At 35.1% G+C, this 13,546-nt stretch overlaps 2 protein-coding genes across 6 annotated transcripts in view; one reads left to right on the forward strand and one right to left on the reverse strand.

Moving 5' to 3' along the window:
• Positions 1–9,197: 9,197 nt before the first annotated feature.
• LOC132152520 (dual specificity protein phosphatase 19-like) lies at positions 9,198–11,613 on the reverse strand. The gene is made up of 4 exons (XM_059561279.1): positions 11,269–11,613; positions 10,400–10,446; positions 10,172–10,324; positions 9,198–9,435 (listed from the first exon to the last, which is right to left on the reverse strand). Exons 1-4 carry the CDS (start codon positions 11,489–11,491, stop codon positions 9,217–9,219), a joined length of 642 nt encoding a protein of 213 aa, XP_059417262.1. The 5' UTR covers positions 11,492–11,613; the 3' UTR covers positions 9,198–9,216.
• Positions 11,614–12,521: 908 nt separating this feature from the next.
• Positions 12,522–13,546, forward strand: part of LOC132153160 (nck-associated protein 1) — a 51,023-nt gene continuing 49,998 nt past the window's right edge. For 4 of the 5 annotated variants that reach the window (XM_059562466.1, XM_059562468.1, XM_059562469.1 and 1 more), the window contains exon 1: positions 12,523–12,854. In XM_059562466.1, the coding sequence (XP_059418449.1) occupies positions 12,747–12,854 (108 nt within the window). In that variant the 5' untranslated portion in view covers positions 12,523–12,746. Of the gene's footprint in view, positions 12,855–13,546 lie in introns of all 5 variants that reach the window. The other variant, XM_059562467.1, reaches the window with a different exon arrangement.

Consider the following 13,546-nt stretch of genomic DNA (forward strand, 5'->3'; position numbering starts at 1 on the left):
AAACTGCTTATTTCATTTTGCATGATTTCTGAATGCTTGAGACTATAAAATAAATTAGAGTCATAATAAAGTTATAGCCATAGGTAAATGTCGAGAGCTACAATTGTAATTTGTAAATAATAAAATTTATTCATTTACTTTTTTATTTGATTAAAGTTATATTTTGACCCCTATAGTAGGTGTCTTTTTCCCCCATCATCATATTTGAGGAAGAGGGGGACACAAAAATACAATCCTGCTTAGGGCACCCATTTGGCCAGAAGCGGCCCTGGGTTTCAGAGGGGTCAATGTTTTAAATAAATTCCTGTCATTACTGAAGTCCTTATAGGTTCATTCTGTGTAGTCAAAAAATGTTTGCTAACCCTACAAGATGTTTTTTTAAATAAAAAACTAGTAGTTTTGTTATATTTTTATGTTGTTTACAACTATAATAATAGAATAATAAATTATTACAGTAAGCCCTATCGAACTTTTATGCTTATTTAGTGTTTTGAAGACGCTGCTATATAAAGTATACTCTTGTGTGTAAAAATAAAACATTATTTTAACCTCCTTCGTCGAGATTCAAATCATAATACGCAGCCTGAAACCAATCCCGTGCAATGAATTGTGAATTCATTCTTTGGTATAAAACCCTAGCTTTGATATATCTGCATGAAGATTAAGCTGGAACCAAATGTCTGACATCATTTTACCTTTAAAGTGAATAAACAAACCCATCAGTAGTAACCTTCCCAAACTTTTCTTCAGCACGCACAGACGGTGTTGAAAACAGCTGTGAAACTCTCATCACTTGCCTCCCTCGGTGATGACAGCCGCCCTCTGAACTTCCCGGCTGACCCTATGAACTGCAGTTTAAATGACCCGAGTCTGGCTCTCGGTCAGGTGCCGGCTCGTGCTGCCGTCATCGGACTTTTGGGCTTCACGGTCACAATGTTTCTGCTGGAGAGCTTGGATGAGAACGTGCCCATGTGGAAAAGCAAATCCCCGAGTTTATCAACAACATGGGAGATAGAATTGAAGTGACGACGAATACCCAAAGAGTTTCCCTGTGTTTTCGAGATACAGTAAGTCACCTTAGTTCAACCATAACATTCTAATGTAGGCTCACCAGTTAAAAGCGCCATTGGCGGACGTGCGCGACCTCGAGGGTGTAATTTCTATTACATACACAGGGGGCGCTATAAACCCTGCCTATTCTGATCAGTGGAGCCGTTTTATAAAAACAGTCCCAAACAATATATTGTTTATGGAAGCATATGGGTAGCATTATTCAATTTGGAATGTAATATAGAAAATTACAATGCAATATGTAAAATGACAATGCATTTCTGTATTTACATTTACCAATACCATTTGTGCAACGTTTGGTGCAAAATGAAAATGAAAATTAAATTACATAATTTTCATTTGCCATTTCATACACCAGTTTTAATATGTAAAATGAATACTAATTTTAACGCTTTATAAGTTACAAAATTAAAATGAAAATGTATTACATAAATGATTAGATATGTCTAACATGTTCAAGCAAAAACTGTGGCAAAATGATCATTTAAATGCTATTTTTCTTAAATGCATTAACACTCACAGTCAAGACACTTACAATTGCATTTTCATTCAGTGTCCCGCAATGAATGTAGCAAAATTCAATGTGCACATTGAAAATGCATTCCGAGCCGATCACGTCTCCGCCCCCTCGCGCCACGTCAATCACTGCATGAACAAGGCGGGGGTTGCAGAAGGTCAGAGACTCAAATCTCAAGAAGAGGATTCAAGTGAGAGAACATGGACAAGACAGTTGGCCCGTGTACGTTTTGTTCATTTCGGTTTTTGACTTCAATATTTCATTCGCACTTGTGGGTGGAGCTGAAACGCTGCTTTCATCTGATTGGTCGAATCGCTCCAGCTTCAGCTCGGTCTTTTCATCTTTCGGCAGAATGAGAGTCAGTGCGAGTGAAGCACTGTAATGTCTGAAACCACCGCTCACTGTTAATTAGCATAATATTTGAATCAGATGATGCTGCCCACATAATTCGTGCTGCTGCGACCTGCAGATTATTTCTAGGTTGTAGTATTGTATGAATATTGTCCCACTGATAAAAACATTGCAAATAGTTCTGTCTCCTTGGATAACAGTGAAGTGAGTTGTTCTAGGGAGAAAATACATTCATCTTAGAAAATTATAAAAGCGTTATTCTTTATAAGATTGTTATCCTAGTGGTGATTTAATAGTTTCAAGCAACTTCAGCATGGTGTCGGCTTAACTAAATACACAATGTTTACTAACCACAAAACATGCAATATACTATAGCTGAATATTCCTGCCATATGCCATACATTACTTTGACACAATCACCCATGGCTGTTAAAATAATATTTCCTAATTGCAACATAATTTGAAATATGTATTGTGATAAAAAATAAAAATAAATATAGTTAAATTTATGAAATAAAATAAAATAGGATTTCTTGGGAAGGTAAGTCTGGCCAGTTAAATTAAATTATTTCTAGGTTATAGTATTCAATTCAATTCAATTCAAGTTTATTTGTATAGCGCTTTTTACAATACAAATCGTTACAAAGCAACTTTACAGAAAATTATGTTTCTACAATATTTAGTAGTAGCTAGTAGTTTGTGCACGTTTGACAGGATTTTATAAAAATAAAAATAATAATAATAATACAAGACGTAGTCAGCTAGATGATGAACTATCAATATTATTAATTAATAGTAATTATAGGATGCAGTCACACATGTAGCAATAATTGTTAGTTCTGTTTGTTGATTCAAGGTTAGGATCATCTGGGGTCCTCTGAGGGTCAGCATCATCTCTTCTCAGGTGTTCTGGGTCCAGACTGGAGCTTGTGTAAATCCTAGTTACCACGGGATGTAAATCCCGTGGCAAAACATAGAAACAAAATAGAGACATCATTAGCATAGCTGCTGATCCAACAAAGTAAAATTAGTTTAACCCAAGCTAAAGAATAAAAATGCAGATGCAACTACACTCACAATTTAAGAGATACATTATTCGAATGCTTGGCGAAAGAGATGCGTTTTTAATCTAGATTTAAACAGAGAGAGTGTGTCTGAACCCCGAACATTATCAGGAAGGCTATTCCAGAGTTTGGGAGCCAAATGTGAAAAAGCTCTACCTCCTTTAGTGGACTTTGCTATCCTAGGAACTACCAAAAGTCCAGCATTTTGTGACCTTAGGGTGCGTGATGGGTTGTAGCGTGGTAGAAGGCTAGTTAGGTACGCAGGAGCTAAACCATCTAGGGCCTTATAGGTAAGTAATGATAATTTGTAACTGATACGGAACTTAATAGGTAGCCAGTGCAGAGACTGTAAAATTGGGGTAATATGATCATATTTTCTAGACCTGGTAAGGACTCTAGCTGCTGCATTTTGGACTACCTGTAGCTTGTTTATTGACGAAGCAGGACAACCACCTAGAAGTGCATTACAATAGTCCAGTCTAGAGGTCATGAAAGTGTAACGGGTTATTACTTATAAATTTGGACTTCACTTTATGAACCAATTAGGAGATCAGAAGATTGTTATGTTCGACTACGGAGATGGAGAGTTATTGCTGAGGGATGACAGGACACCACTGTTAAGGTAAGTATATAACTTTTATAAATGTTTGTTTGAACACACAGGCCTTTCCCCTTTTAAAGTAAACACAATAAAATAAAATAAATAAACAATTAGAAGTGAATCACTTAAATTCAATGAAAAGAAATAGAATAAGTCACTGAACAAATCACTGTCAGTTTTACACTAGAAATACATTAATAATGTACCCAAGAGCAAATTGACAAAACCTGTTCAGACTCAACCACAATTTTGTAATATCACGCTCACGTCGACGATAGGTTCAATTTCCAAATACTCAATCACTGATATCAGTCTTTTCTATTAGATATCTCAGTTCTCAGTCCCGTATGGAGAAGGAAAAAACAGTCTCTGTGCAGGAAAAGTTTTACCTTGAGCAGGGAAAAACAAAATATGAAATCAAGATACTCTCTTGGTCCTTTAAGATGAATTTTCTTCTTTTTTCGTCCAGTATCCGATTAGGTTGGCTCGCCATCCATGAGAATCAACTCCACTCAGAAAAAAAACCTGACCTGTTCAAAAGGCCAGAAATGCACCATCGCATTTAGTCAACAATGGCATCACATAAGGTAAGTATCTCATCATCAGAGTAAATTAACATTTAACCATACAAATAAAAGTAATCAGTGTTTTACAATATTGTACCTTTTACAATATTACATTGCTAATAAACATTTCTCTTTTCAGGCACGCGCACGAGACATGCACGTGAAGCAATTTGACTCCAAGTGAAAATGACTGAACTCACTCAGCACAATGAAATTGTACAATAAATAAAAATACTCCAAAAATACAACATAAATCTTATGAACATAACAAATGAAATAAACTTCTGTTTTTCTCACAAAAGTAGTGTTGTGTTTCTTATTTAAACATTAAATTCAGCATACACACATAAATGAACTCACCACATCCAGATATTCACTTTCCAGCAATACGACGATGTAATTAACCCATCGATCGTCACAGGAGTAAAACAACTACAGAATCCACTCAATATCGTCCTCTTTTAACAATCCTGAAGAGATGTAAAGACTATTTTTATAGTTTTACTCAATTATTTCTCAATTTTCTTTATGACTAAACTAGACGAATTTCTCTCAGACTTCTCCACTCTCCGGTCTCGCGCATCTGCTCTGTGGGCGGATCACATCAACAGTATTCTGATTGGCTGAACCAATAACCCTAAATATTACAAATTATTTTTCCCACATAATTTATTCAACGAAAAAAGGTTTGTTGACATCACCAATCTTTAATTATTTACGTTTTTGTGAACCCATTCATTTACAAAAATATATTTTATAATACTGAATTAGTCTGGGTTACAAAAGCATGAACTAGCTTTTCTGCATCAGAAACAGATAACATGTTTCGTAGCTTGGCAATGTTTCTAAGATGAAAGAATGCGGTTTTTGTAACATTGGAAATATGATTTTCAAAAGACAAATTGCTGTCCAATATAACACCCAGATTTCTGACTGTAGAGGAAGTAACAGTACATCCGTCTAGTTGCAGATTGTAATCTACAAGATTCTGTGTGGTGTTTTTTGGTCCAATAATTAATATCTCTGTCTTATCCGAATTTAATTGGAGAAAATTATTTGTCATCCAATCTTTTACATTTTTAATTAACACACTCTGTTAGCTTAGATAATTGGGAAGTTTCATCTGGTCTTGTTGAGATATATAGCTGAGTATCATCAGCATAACAGTGGAAGCTAATTCCATATTTTCTAATAATATTACCAAGGGGCAACATGTATATTGAAAATAGAAGGGGACCTAGGACGGATCCTTGTGGCACTCCATATTTTACTGATGATAAATGAGATGACACCCCATTTAAGTAAACAAAATGGTAGCGATCGGACAGGTAGGATCTAAACCATCTTAGAGCCTGCCCTTGAATACCTGTATAGTTTTGTAAATAGTATTGTATTAATATTGTCCCACATGAAAACAGTGCAAATAGTTCTGTCTCCTTGGATAACAGTGAAGTGGAAATAAATATAGTTAAATTTATGAAATAAAATAAAATACGATTTCTTGGGAAGGTAAGTCTGGCCAGTTATACAGCAACACGAGTCAGACGAGTCTGAAGATCTGAGCTGAATTTGGTGAAACATTAAAGTTCTAGTCTGTGTCAATTACTCTCATAATAAATAATAATAACGTTACCCGTATTTTTCGGTATAAGTTGCATCAGTCCAAAAATACGTCATGACCAGGAAAAAAAACATATATAAGTCGCATTGCACTATTAAGTCGCATTTATTCAGAACCAAGAAAAAAACATTACCGTCTACAGCCGCGAGAGGGCGCTCTGGGGTAGGCTACAGGAGCACTGAGCAGCATAGAGCTGATTTTACTATTTTTATTTAGAAATGTAACTATATTAATTTTTACAATTATTTATTAATGTCACACACACATACCTAGTGCCTTATGACTTAAAATATGAGAGTGGTAAATGTTACAGACATGGAACTGTTCAGTCTATTATTGATTTTTATTTCCACTTCACTTTTATCCAAAGAGAGAGAACTATTTGCACTGTATTTATCAGTGGGACAATATTCATACAATACTACAACCTAGAAATAATTTGCAGGTCGCAGCAGCACGAATTATGTGGCCAGCATCATCTGATTCAAATATTATGCTAATTAACAGTGAGTGTAGTTTCAGACATTACAGTGCTTCACTCGCACTGACTCTTATTCTGCCTGAAAGAATGAAGAGACCGAGCTGAAGCTGGAGCGATTCGACCAATCAGATGAAAGCAGCGTTTCAGCTCCGCCCACAAGTGCGAATGAAATATTAAAGCCATAAACCGAAATGATCAAAACGTACACGGGCCAACTTTCTTGTCCATGTTCTCTCACTTGAATCCTCTTCTTGAGAGTTGAGTCTCTGACCTTCTGCAAGCCCCGCCTTGTTCACGCAGTGATTGACGTGGCGCGAGGGGGCGGAGACGTGATCGGCTCGGAATGCATTTTCAATGTGCACATTGAATTTTGCTACATTCATTGCGGGACACTGAATGAAAATGCAATCGTAAGTGTCTTGACTGTGAGTGTTAATGCATTTAAGAAAAATAGCATTTAAATGATCATTTTGCCACAGTTTTTGCTTGAACATGTTATACATATCTTATCATTTCTGTAATACATTTTAATTTTAATTTTGCAACTTATAAAGCGTTACAATTAGTATTCATTTTACATATTAAAACTGGTGTATGAAATGGCAAATGAAAATTATGTAATTTAATTTTCATTTTCATTTTGCACCAAACGTTGCACAAATGGTATTGGAAAATGTAAATGTAAATACAGAAATGCATTGTCATTTTACATATTGCATTGTCATTTTGAATATTACATCCCAAATTGAATAATGCTACCCATATGCTTCCATAATTGTTGAGCAGATTTATTTAGAGTGTGACGAAGTGTTTTGTCTCTTTATCCTTTTTCTCTGTGTCTGACCTGTGTTGCCTGGAATTAAACCCTGCCATGATGGTTTCTTCTGGCCAGAGAAGAACTGTTGCCTGGCTGAGGTTTTTTCTCGTCACTGATGCAGTTTTGGTTCCTTGCCACTGTCGTCTTTGGCTTGACACTATAAATGTTTAAAAAATGCATGCAATAAATCTTACTTTAAGTAGGCTACTTTATGGATCAAATCCAAATATTTTTACATTCAATATTGTTAACATTTTTAAGGATCAGAATCAGAAAGAGCTTTATTGCCAAGTATGCTTGCGCATACAAGGAATTTGTTTTATTGGCATAAGCTTCAGTATACAGAGACAACAACACACAGACAAAATAATAATAATAATAATAAAATTATAATTTGCAAATAAATAAATTGTATAAACAGTTGTGCTAGATGATAATCCACTAGAATTGAGTAAGATGCAGGGATGTACTAGGATGGAAGGGTAACAAATAAATATATGGTTATTGCACATTTTTATTACATAAGTGGAGAGCATTTAACTGTTTATGAGGTAGACTGTCTGGGGAAGGATCTGTTCTTGTGCCTGACTGTCCTGGTATTTGTGACTCTGAAGCGCCGGCCAGATGGAAAAAAATTCAAAGATGGGGCAACTTGGATGTGAGGGATCCATTTAGAAAAATATGGTATGGAAATAAGGTAGCATGTTATTTATGGGGCCAGTGTATGTTTATAGACTGAACCAATTTAATTTGATCTAGTTAAAAGCATCCAAAGTAGCCATTTATTTGTATATATGCACATTTTATTCAATACAATCAATTTCACACATCCATACTTTAAACTCAAGGCTTGATCTACACAAAGCTAATCCCAGTAGTTCTAAAAATAAAATACATGTCATTTTCATGTCAAACATCCTCATAAGCATTAAATGACAATTTTCTAACATCAGAAAAACAAACCACAACAATGAAAAACAGGATTAAACAAGAATCTAAAAAAAATCATTACATTACTATGCAATCTATGGACAAAAACCATCAAAATATGTAATTAAAATTACAAAATTACATAAGAAAATGAACTAAGATTTGATGTCACAGAAATACTTATTAAACTAGTTCCTCTCTTTTGGTTGATATTTACGTTTATTGCACAATTATAGCTTAACATCCCAGATGCTAAGGAATGATGTTAAGTGAGGACAAAATGAGCTGCTATCAAAGTTACTTAGTGTAAGAAACCAGTATATATAAAATAATAATAATAATGCTAATAATAAATTAATTTGATCATATCATTTTTCCAGAAAAATGTAAAGGCTAAATGTGAGTGTTGACCACAAGATGTCACTGTCTGGAAAGTTGATTCTAAATGCCTGTCGGTCAAAACAGAATGGGAAAATAACTGCATGATACACTTCAAGATTTATTTGAAGATTTAATTTATTATGAAATGAGTGTCTAAAATTAGTGTCTGGATGTGAATGACTTTTGTACTGTATGTAAATTCCCAAAATGAAATTGAAGTAGCACACAGGATGAGAACTGTAATTGAACTGAACAAATAAATTACAAATAAAATGTAATAGGCTGAGAATGGGAACCAATTCAATTCATCTTTGACAGTGAATTTCTTTGTACTGCAATTCAATAAATTCATCTTCCTGTCATTCCAATTCAAATTCCAGTTCAACATCCTGTGAAGCCAGTTCAATTCAAAATCCAACTGAAGGCATTCATGTTTTATTTTTATTTTTTTCTATATTAGCACCTTTAAGACAATTTGAAAGTGTTAATTCAAAGCCATATATGAAACTATGATGGAAGCACTGGTGGCTTTAAAAGGACAGTTCATTAAAAAAAAGTAAAATTCTGTCTTTATTTACCACCTTCATATCATTCCAAAACCATATTACTTTTTTTGTGAATTTTAAGCTAAGTGTATGGAATAAACCACCTCAAACATTCCTCAAAAATCTTACAGCCATGGTCCCCATTCACTTTTACTGTAAGGAAAAGAGCAGCTTGGACATTCTCTATAAATATCACCATTTGAGATCAACTAAAAAAAGCTTTAAAAAGGTATTAGGTGGGGAAATAATGACAGAATCTGTAGAATAATGTTCAATCATGACCCAAACCATTTTCTTGTGTAGAACCATGTGGTCTGAAGTTTTTCAGCTGTTCCATGAAACCTGGATTTGGACATGAGGACGGACGAGCTGATTTCACCAGCGCAAACGTGTCCCCAAATGGCTGATTTTCCTTCAACATCAGATATCCAATGACGACCGAAGCAGAACGTGAAACTCCAGAATTGCAGTGGACAAGTACAACTCCTTTCTAAAGAGAAAAACTAATTGTTCAGACAAACAGCAAGAAAATAAATCGTTTCCAGAAGCTACTGGAATCCCTCTATGGAGGCATTTAATTTCACATCATTACATACTCCATTATTAAACATGTAATTAATCCTATGCTAATTGCAAGGAATAACAAAATTGCAAGTTACGGGTAAGAGAACCACTTTCAGCCTAGTTGGATAAGAACATTATTTCATTAACTGAGCTGCTGTTTCCCTTTGCATCATAGACGACATAGTAAATTAGGTGACAGGAGGCACACTATATTTGTTTCACAGAGGAATGGAAACTTATTTCCAGCAGCCATTGTAATCATAAACCTTAGTGAATTTGAATCATGAGGCAGTGTCAGGTTAAGGGTGACTGGCGACACTATTTAGTAAATAGGTTGTATGACAAACAATGGCCCGTTAGTGATATGATCTTTCTACAACACGCTAAATAATGCATTGTGAAAACTCAAGCATCCATTATTCAGCATGCCACACCGTTACCTAGAATAATGAATGGAATTAGTCACTGGGCGTCCGTGGAGTATCACATAGGCCAGGCGCTAATGCCCAACACGCAGGAAATTACACAGAGAGAATGCACCTCCGTACACTGGTGTTACACTATGCAAAAATGCAAGATTTGTGCAAAAACATTCTTGGAAATCACATGATATTAATGTGATGTAATCATGAATATGCCATGAAACAAAAGGCAAATGTTACCTCAGCTTTAGCCTGGTCGATAAATTGTGCACACTCCTCGATATATGATGTGATATTAGTGTCAGGTAGATCCAGTATGCTCAGTGTTTTATAGATGAACAGGTCAGGAAAGGCATTTTCCACACCATACGCAACATTTAATATATGTGTGACCTGAAATCAATGGAAACACATTATAAGTCTTAAAACAAAGTTATTTTTTAAAAAATACTATAATAACAAACTCACCTTATATTTCCTCAAAGTGCCAAAGTCATGAGCGGCATCTTGTGACCCTTTGAAATAAAGATAATTAAAATGAATTATTATTACAATAGAATAGAATAGAATAGAATAGAATAGAATAGAATAGAATAGACTTTATTATCCCATTTTTTGGAAATTTGTCTTAGACTTTAATACTACAGCCATCAATCGACATCACACACATATAACATATACCACACAACTCCAAGATAACAATAATAGCAAATTATAATAACTTTAAAATTCCTTATTAAATTACACAAGTCTTTAAAAATACAAATGTATCAATACAATATATGAAAATGTACATAAAATAATTTATAATAGTGTTTTATACCATTTGTATTTTATTTTTATTTATAATTCTAACTTTAGATACAATTAGATAAACATACATTTTACTTAATGCATACATTAAATATTCAATATACAACAAAAATGATAGATAAAATGATTTGTCAAGTCAAGTCAAGTCTGCTTTGTTGTCAATTCTTCCACATGTATAGTACATACATACAGAGAATCGAAATTGCGTTACTCTTAAGACCCCTGGTGCATACAGATACATTAACAGTAGAGCCTAAAAATCTAGATCAAATATAAAATATAAGAAACAACTATGCAATGAGGGAATGTAAAAAAGACATATTAAAAATAAAGTTAAATAAAGCAGCGCAAGGCACATAAAATCCTTGTAAAATGGTAAAATATAAATATTTTTTAAAAACATTTTATACAGATTTAGATAGAAATGTCTATTCCAAATGATCAAACATCCCATTCCGAGAGTTTATTACACTTGGACTACTTTTGTACTTTTTTAGTGTCAAATGACAAGATCAACTACTCACCGAGTAATAGATACGGTTGAATATATCCAACTTGAAGGTCCCAGTTATTATCCTGAATATATCCGCATCCAGTTTCAGGCTGTACTGTTTCCTCCACCACATGTACAGTGGAGCCTTTCCATGTCTCAATGATCCGCCTGCCGCTCAAAGTCGTTACTCTGGTGCATTGTTTCCGCAAATTAGCTTTGGAGAAGGATTTTATTTCTTGTGCGAGCGACTGCATCACATTTGCGATGGAGATGTCCAAGAAGAAATGTAAAGGACCGAATTTAAGTTGCTCGTTGCTCCCTAACTAGTGGACTAATGCCCATCTACATTTCTGTGACCTCGATATACTACCTGAAAACTGAGAAGATTCATCAGCGCACCTCAGCATAATTATCTGGGGAAGACCAAAACAGTAGTGACACCCAAAGGAGAGAAATATAACTGCATATGTGAACATGTTTAAAATAATATCAGTCTTTGGTGGAGCCCCATTCGAATAAGTGTAAAAAAAAAACTTAAAGTTAAAGCTTTATTTAATATAGAAATCTTGTCAAACTCTAAGTCTTTACTGTCACACATCCTTGCTGAATAAAAATATTAATTTATTATTTCTACAAAAAATAATAGACTTAGATATTGAGCAAGCACTACAAATGCCATTTTTAATGGTTTCTAAATTATATTTAGTAAATTACACTTTCATAAAAACATTATATTTGTGTTGTTGACGTTGCATTTACACGATTTTGATCAGCATAATTTCTTTCATTGCTCGTGACAGCATTTGCTAATCTTCAGCTATTCATCTATTTAGCATAAATCATCTCGATTTCTTTATCTAAACAAAAAAAAGTAATATTGTAAAATATTATTACCATTTAAAATAATAGTTTTCTATAATAATAAACTATAAAATATAATTTATTTCTGAGATGTAAAACATTCTAATATGCTGATTTATCAATGTTGGAAACAGTTTTTTTAATTATTATTTGATGAATAAAGTTAAACAGCATTTATTTAATATAGAAATCTTGTCAAACTATTAAATTCTTTACTGTCACACTTCCTTGCTGAATAAAAACATTAATTTATTTCAAGAAAGAAAGAAAGACTTCTACAAAAAAAGACTAGACTCAGACATTAAGCAAGCACTACAAATACCATTTTTTATGGTTTAATGGTGAATTATATTTAGTAATTTAGCTACACTCAACAAGCGCATCTTCTCAACAGCACGAGGGGGGCGGAGGTCCTGCAGAGGGCTCTGGTCACATGACGTAATGACGTCGTTGCCGGAAGCAGCCTCGTTCTGGCCGTCAGGGCAACACCTAGAAAAAAAAACACTCGTCCCCGACGACGCGCCTCAAGCCCGTAATATGGGCGGATTTTAACACTAAAAACCTACTCGTTCTGGCACCTTTACCTTTAACACTACACGAGGAATCCGTTGTGTTGTGACTTAGCTCATTTTAACGGACGTTTGAGCCATGTCTCGGGGCGCGCTGCAGCCGAGCCAGCAGAAGCTGGCGGAGAAACTGACGATCCTCAACGACCGCGGCGTCGGGATGCTCACGCGCATCTACAACATCAAGAAGGTGAGAACAAGAGCTTCTTGCATGTGTGTTTCGGACGGTTGCAGTAAGCGCACACAAGAGGTTGATGAGGCCAGGCCCTGATTGCGTGCGTGTGTACGCGGGACACAGCCATAAATCAATGTTTACGCTGTATTCTGCATTACTGGCTCATTTTGAATGAGATTTAGTACAGGCTTCAGCCGAAACGAGTCGATCTGATCCATGTAAATAATGATTATTTTAATGGTGAGTTGAGGATGGGTCATGTCTTAGTTTTACATCCCCTGCGATCATAAAGCAAGATGCCATGTTGTACATCTATGTAACGTTACTGGCACTGTCTATTCAATGCACAAAGCCATGATTGAGAAGTCCTGTGAATATTGTGTGTCCAGACTAGGACCCTAAAGCATTTATAATGACCCATCTACAAAGGAGGATAATCCAATCCAGACATCTCAGCTCTGAAAGCGTGAGTTTTTACAAAGATCTGATTGTGGTTAGTTGGTAGTGGCATGACAGTGCTGGATAAATCAAATCTTTCTGTTTGATATGTCAATGGGTGTGTTAAAAACGGCACACTAAGCCCTTGCACTCCTTCAGCCGTCATACCTGAAGTCCAGGGTATGTCTGACAGATGTCAGATGTGTAGGACTATAAAAGCACAACTGCTGATGGTTTGACACTGTTGTGTCCTGCAGTGTTGCTATTTC

This window comes from Carassius carassius, chromosome 11 (assembly GCF_963082965.1).
Source record: "Carassius carassius chromosome 11, fCarCar2.1, whole genome shotgun sequence".
Classification (NCBI taxonomy): Eukaryota; Metazoa; Chordata; class Actinopteri; order Cypriniformes; family Cyprinidae; genus Carassius; species Carassius carassius.